We start from the raw sequence: 23,715 nt of genomic DNA on the forward strand, positions 1-23,715 counted from the left end.
TGAAGCGAGGTGTTTCTAGTTATGGGTGAATGAAATGAGAATTCAGCCGCAACAAACGGACATCCAGTCATATGAAGGACTAATTAAATCCATCTGAGAAGCTGCATCTAAAACTGCCTCACACATTTCAAAGGGAAGCACTGGTTTGCCTTTTGCAAAGACATCAAAACTTTCAGTCACGAACACCATCCTTGGAGGCTCAACAGCGATGTTATTTTTATGGACTACGAAGCTCCCTAAGAGTAATGTGAAGAGTTTACACTATTTCATTAGTGAAAAGTCAGGGTTAAGGAAAAGCATTTTTGCTTCTCACTATCTGAAATTTCTTCCTGGCTTCAACTCCAGTTTATTATAGATCTACAAGACCTTAAAATTAAAAAAGGGAAAAACGAAAAAACAGGAGATGTGTCACTATTTAAAGTGTTTCATATATTTGTTGAGTGGAAGTGATTTTTTAAAATAATAAAATAATTAGCCATGGCTGCAGAATTAACTTTTTCCTGATGCAAAAGCCAGGATTTTGATATTTAGTTAGGATTTTTGAATAGTTAATAAAAACCAGCAGGAATTCAAAACTTTGAACATACTGATTTTACAAAAATATTCCATTGAACAGTCATTATTTAGACAATGAAGTGATAAAGGAAAGTTATATTAAGGATTTGAAATATCATCCCAACAGAATAAAGTAGCCTTGGTAGCTATCTACCAAGCCTTTCTAACTTCTTGTAATTGGTTCTGATGAGCTCATATAATCACACTAGAGGCCCAGTGCATTAATTCATGCACCAGTGGGGTCCCTCAGCCTGGCCTGTGGGATTGGGTTGAAACTGGCTCTCCAACATCCCCCGAGGGGTCCTGAGTTGCACGAGGGCACAGGTCAGGCCAAGGGGCCCCACCGGTGCACAATCGGGGCCAGGGAAGGACACAGAAGGTTGGCCAGCCAGGGAGGGACCGTGGGAGGGCTCCAGGGCATGTCAAGCCTGTCTCATTCAATCCCAATCAGCCAGACCCCTGCAGCAAGCTAATCTACTGTGGGAGCATCTGTCCCCCTGTGGTCAGTGCACATTATAGTGACTGGTTGACTGGTTAGCTGCCTGCTCCCTGGTGATCAATGCATGTCATAGGAAGCAGTTGAGCAGCCTTTGCATATCATTAGCATAGTGGAGGCCCTCTGCACGAAGATTTGTGCAATAGGTCTTTCTTCCCTTGGCTGCCGGCACCAGTTTTTCTCTGGCACCCGCGACCCAGGCCTTTGCTCCAGCTGGGGTGGAGAAGCCAAGCCTCTTCAGTCTTCAGTCTTCACTCAGGCCAGACCCTTTAGTCTTCGCTCCTTGGCTGCATATGCAAATTAACCCACCGTCTTTGTTAGGTTAAATTGCATACTCACTTCTGATTGGCTGGTGGGTGTTGTGGAGGTACAGTCAATTTGCATATTTCTCTTTTATTATTGTAGATTACATTTTGATTGGTGGAACAGCCAACGGATAGACTGGGCACTTAGCATATTAGGCTTTTATTATATAGGACTGAGCAATCACACTTTTTCTTTTTTTCTTTAAAGATTTTTAAATTGATTTTTTAGAGAGAGAAACACTGGTCAGCTGTCTACTGCACATCCCCTACTGGGGATGGAGCCTACAACTGAGCATGTGCCCTGACGAGGAATTGAATCAGCAAATTTCAGTGCATGGGACAATGTCCAACCGAGCCAAACTGACCGGGGTTTAAGGAACACTATTATTGGGTCGGCAACTAAGTAATTGCGGGTTTCACACATATATGGCTTCAGTTGAATTTTTAGGTTTGCAGACGTAGTACAAATGTAAAACACATTTTGTTATTTGATAGTTGGCTATTCAGCTGTTAATCAGTAAAAAAAGTTTTTTGATCTGTTTTGTAGTTTTCGTTTGGCTTTCGTTAAAAAATGGAAAATCAAAAGGAACATTTTCGTCATATTTTGCTTTTTTATTTCCGCAAAGGGAAAACGCATCGCAAGCTCTTAAAAAGTTATGTGCTGTTTATGGTGACGAAGCCTTAAAAGAACGGCAGTGTCAAAATTGGTTTGCCAAATTTCGTTCTGGTGATTTTTCACTCAAAGATGAAAAACGCTCTGGTCGTCCAGTTGAAGTTGATGACGCCCTAATCAAAGCAATAATCAATTCGGACTGTCACAGTACAACACATGAGATTGCAGAGAAGCTTCATGTATCACATACATGCATTGAAAATCACTTAAAACAACTTGGCTATGTTCTAAAACTCAATACAAGGGTTCCTCACGAACTGAAAGAATCACAGTTAACGCAACGCATTAGCAGCTGCGATTTGCTAAAGAAACGTAATGAAAATGATCCATTTTTAAAACGACTGATAACTGGCGATGAAAAATGGGTTGTTTACAACAATATCAAGCGGAAAAGATCGTGGAGCAGGCCAGGTGAACCAACTCAAACAACATCAAAAGCTGATATTCATCAAAAGAAGGTTTTGTTATCAGTTTGGTGGGATTACAAAGGAATTGTCTACTTTGAACTCTTACCACCCAACCGAACGATCAATTCTGATGTCTACATTGAACAACTAACGAAATTAAACAATGCAGTTGAAGAAAAGCGGCCCGAATTGACAAATCGAAAAGGTGTTGTATTCCATCATGACAATGCAAGGCCACACACATCTTTGGTCACTCGGCAAAAATTAATGGAGCTTGGTTGGGATGTTTTGCCACATCCACCATATAGTCCTGACCTTGCACCATCTGATTACTTTTTGTTTCGATCTTTACAAAACTCCTTGAATGGTAAAAATTTCAACAATGATGATGATGTCAAATCGTACCTGATTCAGTTTTTTGCTAATAAAAACCAGAAGTTTTTTGAACGTGGGATTATGATGCTGCCTGAAAGATGGCAAAAGGTCATTGATCAAAATGGGCAATACATTACAGAATAAAGTTATTTAGTTCCATGAAAAAATTGTCTTTGATTTTCTTTAAAAAATCCGCAATTACTTAGCTGCCGACCCAATAGATGTGACAGTAGGCGACAAGCTTCCTAAGTAGGAGAAATTCAATACTTCAACTTTTTTTGTGATATGTTCAGAGGGAAAACTAATACCATCCACAATGTTGCTAAATTTAGAGTTTCTTCTCATTGCAGAGAGCTCAATAAAAAGAGGACTAGCCATCAGGAGACCCGAGGTTTTGGTTTTGCTCTCTTTATTTACCAAGCAACCTTGGGTGAGTCACTCAGTCTCTCAGGCCTAATGTGCTCTACTGTTCAATGAGGACTTGGCTTAAAGGAGTCAAATTTTTATAACTCCTGAAAACAGTTCCTTAAAAATTAAAAATAGAACATATGATCCAGCAATTTCACTTCTGGGTATTTATCTGAAGGAAATAAAAACACTAACTTGAAAAGATACATGTACACGCCCCACCCATATTCACTGCAGCATATTTACAATAGCAATCTAAGTATCCATTAATGGACGAATAGAGAGAGAGAGAGAATGTAATTATTATTCAGCCATAAAAAAAAGGAAATGTTGCATGGATGGAACCTGAGGGCATTATGCTAAGTAAAATAAGTCAGAGAGAAAAGACAAATATCATATATAATTTCACTTATATGTGGAATATAAATAAATGAATGGATAAATATATAAAAACAAGTTCATAGATACAGAGAACAGATTGCTAACTAGCCAGGTTGGAGGTGGGTAAATGAGAGAAGGGGAGTCTCAAAAGGTACAACTTCCAGTTATAAAATAAACAAACCATGGGGATATCATTTAGAGCAGTGTTTCCCAAACTTCTCTCATGATGAGAATCACCTGGTGGAGTTGTTAAAACACAGATTCCTGAATCCCAACTAAGAAGTGCTAAACTAGAATTTTTAAATTCTAGGTAAAATTTAGGTAAAATTGCATACCTAACTTAGTGCTCTGTATATAACATCTGTCTTAGAGCACTAGTTAGGTATACAATTTTACCTATATGTTCCCAAAAATTCTAGTTTAGCACTTCTTAGTTGGGATTCAGGAATCTGTGTTTTAACAACTCCACCAGGTGATTCTCATCATGAGAGAAGTTTGGGAAACACTGATTTAGAGCATGGTGACTATCCTATATAATAAAGAGGTAATATGCAAATTGACCTTCACACCCTCACAAGATGGCCACTTATGACCAGGCCAGGGGGGTTAGTGAGAGACAACTAAAAGACTGAACAAGCAAGCTGCATGGGACAACCAGGCTGGCAGGGGGGTTAGTGAGGAACGACCATAAAAGTAAACAGCAGGCTGTATGGGGTGACCAGGCTGCGGGGGGGGAGGGGGGGAGTGTAGTGGGGGCAACCAGGATGGCAGGGGGGGCATTTAGGGTCAACTAGGCTGGTGGGGGGATAGTTGGGGGTGACCAGGCTGGGAGAGGGTGCAGTGAGGGGTGACCAGACCATCAGGGAGGGGGGATAGTCAGGGGTGACCAGGCAGGTGAGTGATTAGGATCCAGCAGTCCAGGATTGTAAGGGGGATGTCCAACTGCCGGTTTAGGCCCAATACTGGCAGTTGGACATCCCCAAGGGGTCCCAGATTGGAGACGGTGCAGGCTAGGCTGAGGAACTCCCCCGCACCCTCATGCACAAATTTTGTGCACCGGGCCTCTAGTGGTTAATAATATTATACTGCATATGTGAAAGTTGCTAAGAGAGTAATCTTAAAAACTCTCATCATAAGAAAAATAGTTGTAACTGTGGTGACAAATGTTAACTAGACTTATGGTGATCATTTGTAATATAGACAAACATTGAATCATCATATCGTATACCTAAAACTAATGTTATATGTCACTTATACCTCACTTAAAATTTAAATTAAACAAACAAAATGTATACTCAATCCAGAATTATTTAAAGTTAAGGAGTGAAGGTATGCAGAGAGAAAAGAAGAGTGTTGTCCATGGGAATAGGGAGCAAAGCAGTCACTGCACAGTGACCCGGCAGAGGCAGAGGCAGAGCTGAGCAGCATGGCCCTTTACACCAGCTGAGGTATATTAGCCAAACCATGTCCTGATTGTCACTGCATCTCAGTACATACACACTGAGGACAGGCATTTTAGTTTATGACAAGTCTCTGAACTTTAAGGATAGTCACAATGATTTCCTAACAGCAGTAATGAACTGTATGAAATATGCATCTTTGAAATCTCACCCTCCACCTGCCTTCTTTAGGTCTCAGGTTGGCCATTATTTCCACCCTAAAGCTTTCCACAACCACCTCCGTGTCCAGGTTAGGACTCCCAAAGCTGTTTTCTGCAGTGCCTGTCTCTCCCTGTCATCACTCACCTACTTACTGTACTTGACTGACACAGCCTTTGTCCTTGTCCCCTAAGAGATGACAAATTCTATGAGGAGTCAGACATTATCTCTCTTGATTACCATTAGTTCTTCAGGTCCTGTGTTGTAGAATGTACTCAATAAACAGCCATTAAACTATAACACAACTGAAATGATAACTGTGTAATGGCTATAAACCTATCAAAATTCATCTAATGGTTGAATAATTCAACAAAGGGACTTTGACAGTTTGCTTCACTGTTCATTTTATTTATACATAACTTTAAGGGGCCAATAAATATCATGCCAAATGAATAAAATGTTTTTAAATAAAATTTATGGTAGAAATTTTACCAGTGCCCATTACAGGGTACTATACTACTATGAATATTTTATAATGGTTGATAAGTTAATGAACTGATTCAACCCTAATATTTGGTGTCAATATTAAAATATATATATATATATATATATATATATATATATATATATATATATATATTTATTTATTTCAGAGAGGAAAGGAGAGGGAGAGACATAGAAACATCAATGATGAGAGAGAATCATTGATTGGCTGCCTCCTGCATGCCCCCCACTGGAGATGGAGCCCATGACCTGATCATGTGCCCTTGACCAGAATCAAACCTGGGACCTTTCAGTCCACAGGCCAATGATCTATCCACTGAGAAAAACCAGCCAGGCCTCTGGTGTCAGTATTTAAAGCTTTATTCTAAATAAAATTCTTCAGAAGGTGACTGAAACGAGCAGATTACTAAAATCACTTGATGGCTTAATTATAGTATTTGCCAACTCTAATATGGTAACAAACAATACCATTTAGTGTGTTTCATTTCTGAAGTAACTGAATTTTACAACCTATTTTTTTTCTTCATTTAGTCTCAAAACAAGTTACTTGACTCTTGAGCACAACATGACTGAGTCATTCAAGAGCGTACAGGTGCAACAGTGCACCCAATTAGACGAGCAATTTTCCAGACTGCATGGCCAGGAGCCTCACCTTTTTAGGAAAATTCAGTCCTAGGGTTCAAAAGTGCAGTGCCATGCCCACTGAGGAGGACTGCATTTTAAAAATAAACAAATCAAGCTGTGCAGCATTACTCTTCAGACTTAATTTTTCTACAACCTTACTTAACTGACCCCCTCCTATCAGGCATCAAGCTGATTTGACCGAGTTTGCTTTGAAAGGATATTTTTTTTAGCTTGAGGTAATGTCATCACATTGGAAAGTAAGTTACTTTCGGACCTTCTTCCTTAAATCAAGAGCAGGGGAGAATAATTCCACTCCACAGTAATGACTTAGAAGCCGTGAAAATCACTATGAGTTCTGAGACCCCGAGCAAAACTTTTGGAGGAAGCTCTCGTTGCCTTTGCTGTTAGTGAGATATACACCTCTCTACCTCCTCTACATAGCAATCCCTCCAGTACTTTATACACCCGAGGAAGGGAAAATGCGAGGCTGTGTGGGAGGGGCTCTCCAGATCTGTTCTTACCCAATTTCCTTTCTCTCACTCACTCACCGTACATTTTTTTTTCTTTTTCTAGTTTCTTAATTTAGATAAATGTCTAAGCATAGATAACTAAGTGATTGCCAACAACTACCTCCAAGTTCAGAGTGCTAATCAAAGGAGTTTCAGTAATTGCACTTATAAAGGGTGAGGCAAAAGTAGGTTGTGAGTATGCAAAGCACAAAGCTTATTCTTGCATTATCACTTACTAATTGTTGTGTTATTTCCCACACAAAAGCTGTAAACACATTTTTGCCCACCCTGTGTGAGTAATGCCGGAGCTCTTCATTCACTGAGCCAGCTGTTCACCTGACCACTTCCGTAGATTGCGTAGGCCTTGCAGGAGTTTCTTGGTTGGTGATTAAAATCCCATATTTCAGCAGTCCCACGTGTTCCAGACCCTTCTGCTGCAGTTTGAAATCTCTTTTTTTTTTTTTTTTTGCAGATTTTAAAAAAGAATAGACTACATACATAGAATTCAAGATTCAAAAAGTACTAAAGAGACTTTTAGTATAAGGTCCGTATCCTTCTCTCATGCTTGTCAGGGGGTCAGCCATCCAGCTTCCCAATTCAAAAGCAGTTATGGTTGTTTCTGGTGGCTCCTGCCAAGCATAAATACATACATCCTTTTTTACACAGGTGCATGTACATTTCCTTTGTCACTTCATAAATCAGTATAGAGAAGGCTCAGATCCTTTTTAGGGAATACAACAGAGGTTTGATGTTATGGATGTACCACATTTATTTAATTCTCCCATTGTGCTGGGCATGTCAGCTGTTTCCAATCTTCTGCAATTACAAGCAATACTGCCATGAACATTCTTGTACATCTCCTACATGTGAGCATATCTCATAGGATAATTCCATTTTGTCAAATTGTTCTCCATGGAGGCTGTATAATTTATACTCCCACCAATAAGGTATAAGGGCCTATTTTTCTACAACCTTATCAAGTTAGGAAATTATCAATTTTTTTTTAACTTTGCCAACACATAGGTGGAAAATGGTACATTAACTTGAATTTCTTTGTATGTTTTATCACAATTTTGCATGTGTGCAGAAGCCATTTATATGTCCTCTGCTGTAAACTGTCTTTGAACATTTTTTTTCACCTGGGTAGTTGGTCTTGTTCATATTGATTGTAAGAGTTCTTTATATAATAAGAACATTCCCTCCTCCCTCCCCCCACTAAAATGAGCTGCAAATTTTCCCTCAAGTCTGTTGGCTTTACTTACAATGGTTTTATATTTCTTGAAGAAAAAATTAACTTTTTAAAAGCAATTACCTGGACTGTTTTCTGAGTAATCTTTTCTCAAATGGAAAAATAATTTAACCAAGAAAACAAATGTTTTAGCCAACAGGAAAATATTTCATGTTAATACACTGTTATGTTTTTCTGTTAAAAAAAAAATCATCAACAGAAAATACTTTCCTCAAATAGGATAATGTTTCTATTACTTTGTTTAGTAAACTTTTTTTAAATGGGGGGATTGGAGAAGAGTTTAAGTAAAAAAATTAAGCAAACAGAAAAGTAGTTTATGCTGGGGGGGTGGAGGGGGGGGTGGGAACATCCGGGAAGAGGTCAGTGGGGGGAAAAGGAGACATAAGTAATATTTTAAACAATAAAGAATTTTTTAAAAAGTAGTTTACATGATCGTAACAGTGAATGGCTATCAAAAGAGAAAAAGGTTTTAAATGAAAAAATACTTCGCATGACTTAACTTCAATTTTCTACTGTTTATCACATACTATAAGGCCATTTTCTAAATACAATTGCAGTCCTTTATTATAAGCCCCTAAAAGAATTATGGTATTCATTTTTTAAATATGTTTTTATTGATTTTGAGAGAGAGAGAGAGAGAAAGAGAAGAAGGGAGAGTGCAACACAAATTAGCTGCCTCCCACACACCCCCTACTAGGGATTCTAGTCCCTGACTGGGAATGGAACTTGCCACCTTTCAGTGCATGAGACCATACTCAACCAACTGAGCCACACCAGCCAGGGCTATGGTATTCATTTTTAAAGGCTATTTTTCTTTTATTTTCTTTTGTTAATCCTCGCCTGAGGATATTTTTTTCCATTGATCTTTTAGAGAGAGTGAAAAGAAAGGGAAAGACAGAGATAAACACTGATGTGAGACCACCTCAATTGGTTGCCCCTTGCATGCACCCTGACCAGGGCCCAGGCCTGGAAGGAGCCTGCAACCAACGCACCTATCCTTGACCAGAATCAAACCTGGGACCTTTTCGTCTGCAGGCCAACACTCTATCCACTGAGTCAAATCAGTTAGGGCAAAAATATTCTTTTCTTACCTATCAGCCTACTATTTAGCCATACATTTTAACAAAAAGCTTACATTAGATATAAATGTAATAGTGAGCTGACTTTGGTTGCTGAACTTTTTTTAATGTCATAAGAATGTATTCTAAAAACTGATCAGAGAGACAAAAAGGACAGATGTAATAATAATATATTTTTTTCTAGGCATTTTAAAATTATTTCTTTAAAGAACCAAAACTCTTAGTCTCTATAAAATGTCCAGTAACTATAAATGGGATAAAAAGAACAGAGATTATGATGTAAAATGCAGGTATGAACTAATATTAAAAATACTTTTAAGACTGTTTAGTTTACATGAATATTTGGAAACAAAAAAAAATGTTATTTGGTACATGAGATTATTTACTGATACATACTAAGTTCATTTAATTCTTAATTTTTATGAAATGTTATATAAAAATATTTATATAGCTCTACTTAAAACCACATTTTACAAGCGCTATCTAAATATGAAAACAAACTGCTGGAATGTTTCCTTATTCAAGAAATCTAGAACAAAGTACATAGAGTAGAACAAATGAGAAAGGGTTGGCTATATTTGAGAAAGAAAACCTCAAACAATGCATATATAATTACTTATTATACACTTATATGTAATTATTATTTTTCATTTTATGTTCATCACCATATTCTTTCTTTAAGAAGAAAAATATAAGGTAGCAATTTCAATGATATGAATACTACAAAAGATTTCCTTTTATTCACCACAGGCATCTCAAGATGAGAGTTTTATCTCAACTAAAATGAACATTATTAAGGAAACAAAATGGAAGCACAAACTTTTTTTTCCCGTTGTTTTTTTAAAAATATATTTTATTGATTTTTTACAGAGAGGAAGGGAGAGGGATAGAAAGTCAGTTTTGAAAGGGGTAAGTGTGAGTTCTCCAAATTTGTTCTTTTTTTCAGGATTGTTTTGGCTGTTCTGAGTTCCTTAAGTTTCATGTGAATTTTAGTAGTACCAGCTTGTCAATTTTTGACAAAAATAAAGTTTGTATTCTGATAAGAATTGCACAGAATTTGTACACTAATTTGGAAAGTAATGCCATCATAACAGTATTAAGTTTTTCAGTTTATAAACATAAGATGCATTCTCTTTATTCAGATTTTATTTCATTTTTTCATGAGTCTGCAGTTTTCACAGTATAAGTTTTGCCCTTCCTTTGTTAAATTTATTCTAAGTATTTTATTCTTTTGATGCTCTTGTTTAAGGAATTTTAATAATCTTATTTTTGAATTTTTTCTACTGCAAGTAAATAAAAATAGAATTTATTTATTTAGTATCCTGTACTCCTGCTAAATCTTTTCATAATTGTAATAACTTCTCAGTGAATTTCTTAAGATTTTCTACATATAACATGTTACTTGCAAAGTGATTTTCCTAATTTGTACTAATTATAGTTGTTTTGCTGCACAGAACTGCCTTTTAAGAAATGGATCTCTACCATTTAACTTTTAATATAAATTTTATCAAAACATAACTTACTTGAAATTGGAAAATGAAAATGCTGTAATTTAAAATTGCAAGAAAATCAAGGTTGGAAAGTGGAGAGCGGATAAAGAGTGGTAGGAAGGGCGGAGGCATGAGAGGGCTGGCCGGGCTACCACAGACAGCAGCTGACGTTCCAGAGGGATATTTCAGCTGTGGGTGATTCCCACTGAGAATTCTGGGCTCTAATCCCCAAACTGGGCTTCCTGGCCCAGAACATCAGAACTGAGAAAGGTGCCTGTGAAAAGCACCAGGGTTGCTATCTGTCCTGAGAGATGTCTGGAAATGCAGGCACCTTTTCTTATGCTTATTGGCCATTTGTATATCTATCTCCTTTGGAAAAATATCTGTTCAAGTCCTTTTAAAACAGGTTGTGTGTTGATTTGTTTTGCTATTGAGTTGTTGGAATCCTTTATATATTCTGGATAATATTCCTTGTCATATATATAGAAAATAGAGGCCCAGTGCACAAATTTGTGCATGGGTGAAGTTCCCTCTGGGTGGCCTGAGGGGATCGAGCCAAAACCCACAGTCCAACACTGCCCACAGCTCCTATCTGACACTCCTGCTCATCCCTGCCCATTGTGCCTGCCTCAGGCTCACATCCAATCAGTCCCAATCAGAAGAGGCTTGTGCTGCCACAACAGTGCTCGCCAGCCATGAACCCTGCATCTGGCACCCTCAGGCACCCTCCCAAAGGGAGTTGCCTGTGGGATCAGGCTGAAACCGGCTCTCCAACATCCCCTGAGCGGTCCTGGATTGCAAGAGGGTGCAGGCCAGGCTGAAGGACCCTATTAGTGCACGATCAGGCAGGGGAGGAGCCGAGGGAGGACTCCAGGGTGTATCCAGCCTATTTCACTCAGCCCATATTGGCCAGACCCCAGCAGCAAGATAACCTACCGAATGGAGCATCTGCCCCTTGGTGGTCAGTGCACATCATAGCAAGTGGTTGAGCGGCCTTAGCATATCATTAGCATATTACGCTTTGATTGGTTGAACAGTTGACTGGTCACCAGACAACTGGACACTTAGCATATTAGGCTTTTACTATATAGGCTATTTTCTCCTACTCCATGGATTGCATTTTTACTCTGTTGATTGTGTCCTTTGATGCACAAAAGTTTTACATTTTGATGTAGTCTAATTTATCTTTTTTCTTTTCTTGACTCTGCTTTTAATGTCATATTCAGTAAATGATCATCAAATCCAATGTCATAAGGCTTTTCTCATGCTTCCCTCTAAAAGTTTTATAGCTTTAGCTCTTACATTTAAGTCTCTTATTTTTAAAAAAATTACCTTTATTGTTGAAAGTATCACAGATGTCCCACAGTTTCCCGCATTAGCCCCCTTCCACCCTGCTTCCACAATTTTATATTTGCTTTGAGGTAGGGTCCAACTTCATTTTTCCTCTGTTTTATTTTATTTTTATTGACTGATTGATTTATACATTTTCCACCCAGCCCAGCACACCCCCTCTCGTAGTACTATTTGTTTAAAAGATGCCTTTCCCATTGAATGGCTTTGGCATTCCTATCAAAATCAGTTGACCATATAACGAAGGGTTTATTTCTGCGCTTTCAAGTCTACTCCATTGGTCTATGCATCTGTCTTATGCCAGTACAACACTATTTTAATTACTGTAGTTTTGTTTTAAGTTTTGAAATCAGGAAGTATGAGCTCTCCAACTTTGTTCTTTTTCAAAATTGTTTTGGCTATTTGGGGTCCCTTGAGATTCCATATGAATCACAGGATGGATTTTTATATTTCTGCAAAACTCCAAGGGATTTTGATAAGGATTGCACTAAATTTGTAGATCACTTTAGATAGTATTGACATCATACCAACATTAAAAGTCTTCCCATCTATGAACATAAAATGGCTTTCCATTTATATGAGTCTTCTTTAATTTCTTTCAGCAAAATTTTGTAGTTCCTAGTGTAATATAGTTTCCAGTGTAAAAGTTTTTCTCCTCCATAGTTAAGTTTATTTCTAAGTATCTTATTCTTTTTATGCTATTATAAATTGAATTGGTTTTTGTATTTTTTAAGTCTTATCTAAATGGTATCATCCAGTACTTATGTTTTCACAATTTTCTTTTTCACTATTATTATGGTACATATATACATAATGAAAGTGTAACGACATGTAACGAAACAATAGATAGCATCTTTACGATAGCTCTCACCTCTAGGGAAGAGGGCGGAAATGGGATGATGTACAGAAGGGATTTAGCTGTTATCTCTATATATATATTTTTTTAAATATATTTTATTGATTTTGTACAGAGAGGAAGGGAGAGAGATAGAGAGTTAGAAACATCGATGAGAGAGAGTCATCGATCAGCTGCCTCTTGCACACCCCCTACTGGGGATATGCCCGCAACCAAGGTACATGCCCTTGACCGGAATCGAACCCGGGACCCTTCAGTCCCCAAGCCAACGCTCTATCCATTGAGCCAAACCGGTCTTGGCCTATATTTTTTCTTTTTAATAGGAAACCACAGTAGAAGATTTGTATATTCGCCATGCTTTCCTAATTTGATATATCTTACAACTAAGTGTTTTAATTAGATAAGAGAAGTATGAAAACATGTGGTATCTGAAGCATTATTGTGGGCTAATAAGCAAAATGACTTTGCCTGGACTACCTCTGGGGTCATTAGCCTACTAGACTGTCACCTCTATGCTAATTCATTTTCTCTTGGTTGTGGCAGTAGGTAATCTAGAAAGCCAGTAAATAGACACAGTTCTCACCTCTAAAACGCTAAAAGCAGGGGTTCTACACTATTAAAATCTTCATACCAGTGAGCCTTTCCTTGCTCCACACAATTCAACTTGACTCCCTTCATAATAAATAAATATGCTTTAGGAAAAAAGAAATATATCAATACTATCAGGAGTACTCTCTTTTCATTAGGTTTAATGCTTCTGATAATAAGCCAATAAATATGGGAAGTAGATTTTGATACTATATAACAAGGTAGGTATTTTCCGGGAAAATTTTTCATGCATTAATTTTGATGTTTTTTTTAAAACAGCTCTACTTTCTTCATGAGCTAAAAAGTGAAACAGGAGGTAACAATTCAAAGACACCACTTGAATTGTCAGGCCAATGGCCTCTAGTTTTCCAACATGGAATCTAAACAAGCACAGAGAAATAACAGTTCAAAGAAGTAACCAGAGCAGTTTTCTTATTAAGCCAAGGCACGTCTTAGAATAATACAGTGTTGGGATATCAGATTACCACTACAGTGGTTACCACTAGAGTGGTGGTGACTCACAAATTATGCTAAAGTCTACCTTTTTGTAACGTTAACTTTCCCAAAGGAAAATGATACATAATAATAATAGTAGTAGTCTCTACTACACAACATAATTTGCCACTCAACCTGACAGTTAACTGTCCACTTACAAAACTATTCTTTAAAACAATCACATGGAAAGGAGGAATGTAAAGAATCACATAAGTTCCTCAAAAATATATCGTAAGACAACTGTTTAATTCCATCCCAGCTTTCATTTTAAGAGAGTTGAGTGAAACATCTTTTAGTAGCAAATGCTTTAACAGTTTTAGTGTATAAAAATGAGTCACAGAGTTTAAACAAAACCAATTCACGAAGTAACCTCATTTATTTGTGATGCCACTACATAAGGACTACAGCTTCTCCAGTGTAGCAGCTTAGCACTTATCTAGCACACAGCCGGTACAGTCTTGACTAAGTATTTGTTGAATAAATGAATTCTCATTAATTCTTGACTTCCGGCATTTTTTAGCTGGGATCAAGAAACTGCCATGCACCTAAAACCTCAGCAGGTCTTATTTCAGTGAAATTGTATTATTATGATTTTCATATCCTGTTTAAATCTTTTGACAAAAAATCATTTCCCCCCAAAACAAAATGACATTTCAATGCAGCTTAGCCATGAGAAAAGAAATGTAAATTAATATAATATTTATTGTGCTAATTATATAGTACTTTCTGGGTTCATGCAGAAACTAAAAGAGGACACAAGTTAAAATAGAAACTTCATGGTTTTTTCCTGGCAATCTCAAACACAGAATTTAAGCATATTACTTATACCACAGTACAAACACTAAATCTTATTGTAACATTATTTAGCACAGACAAGAATTAAACTAAAGCAGATTTGTCATGGATATCATCCTAGGGTTTTAAGTTCTTCAAAACAAAAGGAATGTCATAAGGTAAATTTAGCCTCAAGAATGTCTCACAACATGAAATCTCAAGAAAATGTTATATGAGGCTTCAGATTATTATTTTAAAAGAATGGTGACCTACCACAGCTATCATGTGTTTGGAATTATAATTAAAGATACTCTTCTCTATTACAAAGCCAAAAGTATCTCAATAACAAAAGAAGAAATGAATCAGGTGTCAAGAGGTGGATTTAAAATGCAACTAAATCTAGAAATGCTATTTCCTAATTACCATCAGAGAAAAAAAATTTCCATTTACATTCAGCTTCCTAAAGAAGATGAAACGAATACAAAGATGTTATAGATTGAAAAGATGTAAGTCACTGCAGAAGTTAAAAAAATTGTTTCAAATATTCATAGATAATTTCAAAATTACACCACCCCCAAAAAAGAAAGAAAACTTACCGAGAACATTTTCCCATTGTTTGATGCTACAACAGTATGAACTTCATCATTCAGTTTTACTGAAAGCTCCCAGTTAGCCACTTGTGGTTTAACAATAGGCACTCTGAAGTAGAAAGAAAAGAAAAACAGTTAATAATTTCATATTTTTATCTCTCAGTAAACTGATTTTCTTTTGAGATTAAGTGTACAGAGTAAAACTGCCAAAGACTGTATTTCAGAACATTTTATTTTAAAGGTTCTATTCTTGGGGGAAAAAACTAGAGAGATTAAAAAAACACACAACAACAACAACAAAAAACCCCATACACAGACACTCCAAGGTCAACAGCAGTCATTCTGGGATAATTGTGGTTCCATCATCTATTTGAAGTACCCTCATCTAGTCTATGAATTTGAGTGGCTTTATTTGTGACAGTCCTTCAAAGATTAACCTTCCTTAAACAATATTCATTTCTTTTCAATATCTGGTTACTGTCCAAGACTGTTTTTAAAATACTACAGTGTTAGTCTCTTCTTTCTTTCTTTCTTTCTTTCTTTCTTTCTTTCTTTCTTTTTTTTTTTACTGAGTTTGCAAAAACAAAACAAACAAAACAAAACACATCCACAAAACTGTACATACTTAGCATATAAACCTTGATGAGTTAGGACATATTTATTCACTCATGTTACCATCACCACAATCAAGATAATAAACATTCCCATCACCTCCAAAACCTTCCCTTTGTGTTTTCTTTTTCATTTATTTGTTTTGATAAGAATACAACATCACTAATGCTTGTCTTAAGACACAGATTTTTTTTCTTGTGTATGATCAATGTTACATGGTCCAGAAAAATTGAATGAAGAAACCAGAGATAACAACATTTTTAGAATACAAATATTTGGCACATTTATTTTATTTTTTGTTAATCCTCACCAGAGGATATTTTTAGAGAGAGTGGAAAGGAGGAGGAGAAAGAGAGGAACACAGCAATGTGAGAGAGACACATCAACTGGTTGCCTCCCACATGAGCCCAGACCAGGGCCAGAGATCAAACCTGAACCCAGGTTCAGTGCCTGAGTCTCCACTCTAACCACTGAGCAAAACAACCAGGGCCCACACATTTTTTTTTTAAATTTACAACATGATTTCTGAGTTAAACTAATTTAAATATTGTATGTTCACATTATTTATAGTTGTGAAGTAATATGTACTAAATACTAAATATGTAGCATCCAGACTCTGGCTTAAGTCCTAGTTCTGAAAAAATGTTGCAGGCTATGTTTTAATTTAACCCCCATACCAACCAATTTCAAAAGTATTTTTTGTGTATTTGATTTTTTTAAAGTTACAGTCACAAAAACTTTGAATATAATCAAATCATTTCTAGACATATGTTTAATGGAGAATAATAAATCGCTAAGGTAAATATTTGTATTTGGCCCACTGCTTATTTCCCAAATATGAAAAAATGTTTTCAATACTATAAGAGTGAAAATTAAAGTGAAATATGCATTAAAAAAAACCACACAGTAATAATGCATATGAAGGCCCCGAAGAGTCTTTTTGGCACTTTGAAGAAGACTGTTTCAGAACAGAGCATCACACTTGAGAACAGGAAAGAACAGGGGAGCATACGAGAGAGAGAGAGAGAGAGAGAGAGAGAGAGAGAGAGAGAGAGAGAGAGAGAGAGAGAGAGAGAGAGAGAGAGGAGAGGGAGAAAGGAAGGCATGGCCCGGAGAGAAGGAAAGGGAGGACAGTCCTTTTGTGCTCCAATTCCACTCTTTTCCAAGGGGCATTTTTTTGTTTATGTCGGTTTCCCCTATAGGCCTGAGCTTCTCAAAGACCAAGACCATGCCTTACTTTTATACTAGGGGCCCATTGCAGAAAGATTCCTGCAAGAACAGGGCTTTCAGAGGCTTCCCTCTTATCACCACCACCTCTCCTGCCCCCCCCCCCACCCCCCACGCTTTCCCTGCCATCTCTGCCCCCCAACCCCCACCCCAGTTTTCCTCCTGTGGCCACTGCCTCCCCACCCTCCGCATTTTCCCTTCCGCGGCTAGCCCCTCCCACGCTTTCCCTCCTGCAGCCGCCTTGCTTTAAGCTTTCCTTCCATCTTCCTTCTATGCTGTCCTCAGTCTTCACTCCTCCCTCCCTCAGCATATGCAAATTAACTGCCATCTTTGTTGGGTTAATTTGCATACTCACTCTGATTGGCTGTGGGTGTAGCAAAGGTATGGTCAATTATCACTTTTCTCTTTTATTGGTGTAAATATACCAAAGCATACACAGGATAAGCCCTGTTACTCAAGGGACACAGCATGAATTCCTAAAGGAGAGTGAACCTTTGTTAGGGGCAGGAGGGAGAAACAGAACAGTGGAGACTATAGGAAATATTAATCATGCTCTGTTAACCGTGATTGTTTTGTTCTGATTAAAGAAAGCATATTTTAACCTGGCTGGGAATTGTACATCCTGGGACCTGGGTATTAACCTGGAAATACAGTCCATTCTCCTTATCTGAGAATTGCCTATCATCATGAAAAGATTAACAACCTTGCTGCTGAAACAATGGGGGTTGCCTGCCTTTAGCAATCCCACAGCCCGCATTGCCTATAATCTGTAGCCATTTTACCCAATTTTATTCCTTTTGCATACCCATTGTTACTCCTTTTGCCCATTTCCTTCCGGATATAATCTTTGTCCTTCTACCAATATAAGCAGTTGGATTAAAGGGGAGAGAGGGGGTGCAAAGAAGACTTTCATGGATGACCTAATGTTCTCCTATATTTCTGGCATTAATAAAATAAATGTTCATACATGACTCAACCCTGTCTCTGCTTAACTGACTCAACTAGTGACAGGCAGCCCGGACCCATTTAGTGTCTGATCTCACCTTGAGCTCCCAGATTACAACCTGGCTGCATTTGGACTGCATAGATGACCTCACTAGACTTCCCTTAGTTCACCTTCAACTGGGGTTATCACCCTGACCTCTCAGGGATATTGCAGGACAGAAATACCAGGCAATGTGGCTTTCTGAAATCTTTGCAGTCCTGATAATTAGGTTACTCTCCTGCTCCAGATTGTTCCAAGACTTTCTATTATACTTCAGCTCGGGTTAAATCTTAACTTACTTACTTACCATTCAAGTTCCTTAAAATAAGACCCCACACTTTGTACCTATTTCTGATTACTCTCTGATTTTATTAAGTCAAGTTGGCTTGATTACTCTCTGATTTTATTAAGTCAAGTTGCTTCACAAATCAACCCAAGTTAAGTTAAGAGGAACAAGAGAAATAAGCACAGAGGTTTCAAAGTCACTCTGGTGACTTCCAGCTTGCCATTAGTTTGACCTGGAGCAAACTAATAAAGAGGAAACATGCAAATTGACCATCACTCCAATACAAAGATGGCTGCCCCCATGTGGACACAAGATGGCAGCCACAAGATGGCCAACAGGGGAGAGCAGTTATGGGTGATCAGGCCAGCTGGGGAGGGCAGTTAGGGGTGACTGGGCCAGCAGGGACAGGCAGTTAGGGGTGACTGGGCCAACAGGGGCAGGCAGTTGGGGGTGACCAGGTCTGCAGGGGAGGGTAGTTGGGAGAGATGAGGCCAGCAGAAGGCAGTTGGGGGGGATCAGGCCAGCAGGGGAGGGCAGTTAGGGACAATTAGGCTGGCAGGGGAGGGCAGTTAGGATTGACTGGGCCAGCAGGGGAGGGTAGTTGGAGGTAACCAGATCAGCAGGGGAGGGCAGTTAAAGGCAATTGGGCTGGCAGGGGAGCAGTTAGGCATATATCAGGGTGGCAGGGAAGTGGTTAGGGGGTATCAGGCTGGCAGGCAGGCAGGTGAGCGGATGGGAGCCAGCAGTCCTGGATTATGAAAGGGTCCCATATTGGAGAAGGTGCAACTGGGCCTCTAGTGTATAAAATAAGGATAATCATTTGTCTTCATCAAAATGATGGATTGAGGATTAAATAAATAATGTGTGTAAATGTTAACTTTTATTGTTATAATTAGTCCCAACTCTAAGCCTATTCTTTTATTTTACCCCATAACTGAAATCCCTTTAAGGAAACTGAATTCCTCTTTCTGCTTCTCAGATTGTCTAAAATAATTTCTCATAAACTGTTCCCTAATTATAGTACATACTTTAGTAATTTCCCTTGTACTTAACCGATATTATATGCTTGATATTTCCATAATTTAGTGGCCCAATGGAGTTAATTCTTTCAAATAAATGTGGAGACAGTTTAGTTATGATGCAACAAGCCTCTGATTCCAGAGGAGTAAGGAAGTTGTTGATCTTGACATCCTGTTGGAACCCAAAAAGCATTTTCCCACAGAAAGTGATCTGACAGCTGGTGGGGAGATGGAGTTGCCTCTCTTCGGAACCTAACTACTATTTATTTTTCCATTCTTTTATTTTGATCCACATCTGTTTCGTATATGTTATAACCTCCCCAAGAGGGAACTTGCAGCACGGGCTCTCGAGTTAAAATGCTGAGGTCTCATCTCAGCCCATTCTCTTCCTAGAAATGTCTATAGGAACTCAGTCAATCCTTTTGAACCCAAATTTTCACAATTGTAAAATATGGATCAGAGCAAAGTTGGGAGGGGGAAAGTGGTAACAGAGGAAAACTGTTGTTTCTTCTCAGCAAAAAAAAAGCCCTGAAGTGGCATTTTTCAAAAATTTTTTTCAAGGCGACATGTTAGTAAGATATAGGAAAAAGTATCACTGTGAAAACAAAACTTTGGGCTACCAAGAAAAGATCATCAACGTGGAATCTCTATGAATTTGATCTTCCACAAACAAAATTTGCTGAGTCCTTCTGGCTTCACATTCGTTTCAAAGTACTTCTGTTTGTAAATAGAATGGATGGGGTTGGGCATGCATGCCAAGTCCAATATAAATACCAAAAAACTATAATTCACTATAAATAAAAATAACACATACCAACCTAAAATACATATGTTCTATTTCTTCAAAATTATTGAAACTACACTAACAACAATTGATAGCAATTCTACTGTTTATAATGGTAATTAGGTAAAGTTATATTTCAAATTTTAAAAAAGAATTACATTTATCCAATAAATCCAAACTAGTCTCAGAGATGATTTTTATAAATGACTCTGAAAAGAAGGGGTAAAACTCATGGAGTTTAATGTAGCTCTTCATGGCAACAACACACAGAAACTAGCCTCCTTTCTGAATGTGTATCTAAGGAAAAGCAGCTACCACCTGATCAAAAATTTCATCTGTACAACTTATTAGCTACTTGCAAAGCTGATATAATTTAAGCTACTACTACTTCAAAACACAACCTCCTCCCTCCCCCAAAAAAGGGAAAAGGAATTCACATAAACAGCTGCTCACAAAGCAAATCAAATAATAGCTCTCACCCAGACCTGTCGGCTTTGATTATCATCAACCAGCCAGAAAGAATATGCTCAATAAAACTAAATTTTTCTACATTTTATGACAAAAACTATCAGTTGATTGTCACAAATGCTAATGCTGATACTTTTAGCTTATTGAAATATTTTAATCAGAAAAGTACTAATGCAAATAAAAAAATGACTGTTAGAACAAGTCATTTTTTAAAAGCAGATTTTATGTAAACATAACTATCAGGATCCTTAGTTAGCTGGGATTATAAGCATCTCAAAACCATATTATCAGACACTCAGAAAAGCTGGTTTCAACTATGATATTACCTATTTAGGAGTGAAATACTGAGTTAAAACAATGTTAGTGGTCAAAGAATCATTAAGCAATCCTTCATCATAACTTTCACAGTGGGTGGTCTGTAAAATGATCAAGAATAATATGCTGCATTCCATAGCCACAGAGGTCAGCTTCTGCATACAAATCTTTGCAGGAAGAAAAAGGCCTTCAGAAAAGTGGGCCATTCATCTGAACGAAGTTCAGAGAATTTCCAGCACGGTGAAAAGCTATGTTATGCAAGCACATAGATGTATTCAGTGGGGGTAGACAGAACCAGCTCCATGGAGACTACAAAGGAGCCCTCCCATGGCTCATGAATAAGTCGAGGAAATGATCAGAAAAAAAAAGAGAGAGATGTTTAGACAGATGGCCCACTTTAAATGCCTGAGACAGGGCATAAGCAATTTTAATGAAACTTTAGATCTAGCATATGAATTGTTTCTTATTTCCTCCAGGAAAAAAAAAAATTCTAAAGAAGACAAAAATTCAGCAATTCACTGAAAAACCCAATTTTAAGCAAGTTGGGATGGAGAAAGAGTCACAAATACAAGTTTTATTAATGCAGTAAATTCATACACAATTCTTCACAGAGCCATCAGCTATCAAAATGAATATAAAAAGCACGGAATGAGCAGATTAAAGGAATTTTAAACAGAAGTCTACTGCCAAACCAAACAAAAATCTAAGCCTTATTATGTGAGAACTTACAACACTCCAACATTAAAGTTTATCATTGCTGAAGAAAGATAAAAGCAGCATTTCCAGAGAACCTCTTCAAAGCTAGAAATTGTGACAGTGGAGGAATGGAATTCTGCCTGCACACAATTTTAAATGTGTACGTTCAAATACATACGTCCTTGTAGAACAGCATATGTCACAAAATAGCATCTAGAATAGGGAACACACCCACGTTTGGTGTCATTTGCATTACAAATTACTACACAAATACGTAACTGAATCTATTATAGAAATGAATAATAATGTTCTCATAATTGTATATATGTTCCTATTATGCACACCCTATCCCCTTCTTCCACCAAGGTTCTCAGTTTAAACTTTGGACACAACTGGTCAGGAAATGCAATGCTAAATAGCCCACCCTGCAGTTCTTAGTGTCTGACTGATCACTGACCTCGAAAGCTCTGTGACTATCATACTCCCTATGTCTCAGTTTCCTTATCAGTCAGACAAAGATCATAAACATACCTGACATGTTGATTAAATGAGATAAAAGGAATGTAATGCTTAGACTAGTGCTTAACACAAAAATGCTAAAAAAGAGTTACCATGGCTATAATTTGGTGCAATATCTGAAATACTTTATTATTTCAATAACCCTGTTTTTTAAATATTAATAAACAATTTACACACAGTGAAATCCACAAAATTTTAAGTTTTACCACTTACTTTCCAGTGGAAATGCCCCCTCCCCCAAACGGTTCAACTATCAATTAGACCAGCAATTTTCAACCAGTATGCAGCAATACATGGTGTGCTGCAATTCATTTTAAAATATGTAATAACTGATTATTCAGTCAGGGGCACTGACCTCTTTACCCTTAGATTGTCAAATAAAAGAATGACAATAACCAATACAACAATAGCTGTCCGGTGTGAATGAATCAAAATTATATATATATATATATATATATATATATATATATATATATACACACACATATATATATATATACATACACACACACACACACACACACATATATATATATATATATATATATATATATATATATATATAAATTCTTTAAAAATATATATTTTACTGATTTTTTACAGAGAGGATAGAGAGTTAGAAACATCAATGAGAGAGAAACATCAATCAGCTGCCTCCTACTCTACCCCCCCCCCCCCCACACACACACACACACACTGAGGATATGCCAGCAACCAAGGTACATGTCCTTGACCAGAATCGAACCTGGGACCTTTCAGTCTGCAGGCCAACACTCTATCTACTGAACCAAACCAGTTTTGGCAAAATTATATATATTTTTTGTCAGATCGACAAAAAATATATTTTTTGGTGTGCCACAAAATTTTAGTAATTAGTTTACATGTATCATTAGATGAAAAAGGTTGAAAATTGCTGAATTAGACTAATGCCACATATAAACAGGCTCCAAAATTATGTGACTCTTATGAGTGGTACTTTGGTTTTTGTGTTTTTTCCCCCAATATAATGTTTTTTTGTTTATTTTTTTATAAGTATATTTTTACTTATTTCAGAGAGGAAGGGAGAGGGAGAGAGTGAAAGAAACATCAATGATGAGAATCACTGATCAGCTTCCTCCTTCATGTGCCATGCTGGAGACCAAGCCCACAAGCTGGGCATGTGCCCTGACTAGGAATCAAACCGTGACCTCCTGGTTTTATAGGTCAATGCTCAACCACTGAACAACACTGGCTGGGCCCATTATAATTTTTTTGAGACTCATTCACATTGAACAGTCCATTCTACTTTTATTGCTGAGTGATATTCTATTGAACAAACACACATCAGTCCATTCTTCTGTTGAAGACATTTAGGTTGTTTCCAGATATGGTCTCTTATAAACTTTCTTTGTACAAGTCTTTTTTGAGGACATATGTTTTCTCGTGGGTAAAAAATATATATAGAGAGAAAGAAAACACTAGCCGAAGCTGGTTTGGCTCAATGGTAGAGCATCGGTCT

The 23,715-nt window shown here is 37.5% G+C and overlaps 1 protein-coding gene and 1 long non-coding RNA gene across 2 annotated transcripts in view; one reads left to right on the forward strand and one right to left on the reverse strand.

Moving 5' to 3' along the window:
- Positions 1 to 23,715, reverse strand: part of PCCA (propionyl-CoA carboxylase subunit alpha) — a 348,368-nt gene that overhangs the window by 108,608 nt on the left and 216,045 nt on the right. The window contains exon 19 of the mRNA XM_084880267.1: positions 15,313 to 15,415. Coding sequence (XP_084736393.1) covers positions 15,313 to 15,415 — 103 coding nt within the window. The remainder of the gene's footprint in view (positions 1 to 15,312; positions 15,416 to 23,715) is intronic.
- On the forward strand, positions 1,561 to 4,821 carry LOC311620320. The gene is made up of 3 exons (XR_014794678.1): positions 1,561 to 1,747; positions 3,033 to 3,803; positions 4,115 to 4,821. It is a non-coding gene; the product is annotated as an uncharacterized lncRNA (long non-coding RNA).

The sequence above is a fragment of the Pipistrellus hanaki genome (assembly GCF_964339955.1).
Source record: "Pipistrellus hanaki genome assembly, chromosome: 3".
NCBI lineage: Eukaryota > Metazoa > Chordata > Mammalia > Chiroptera > Vespertilionidae > Pipistrellus > Pipistrellus hanaki.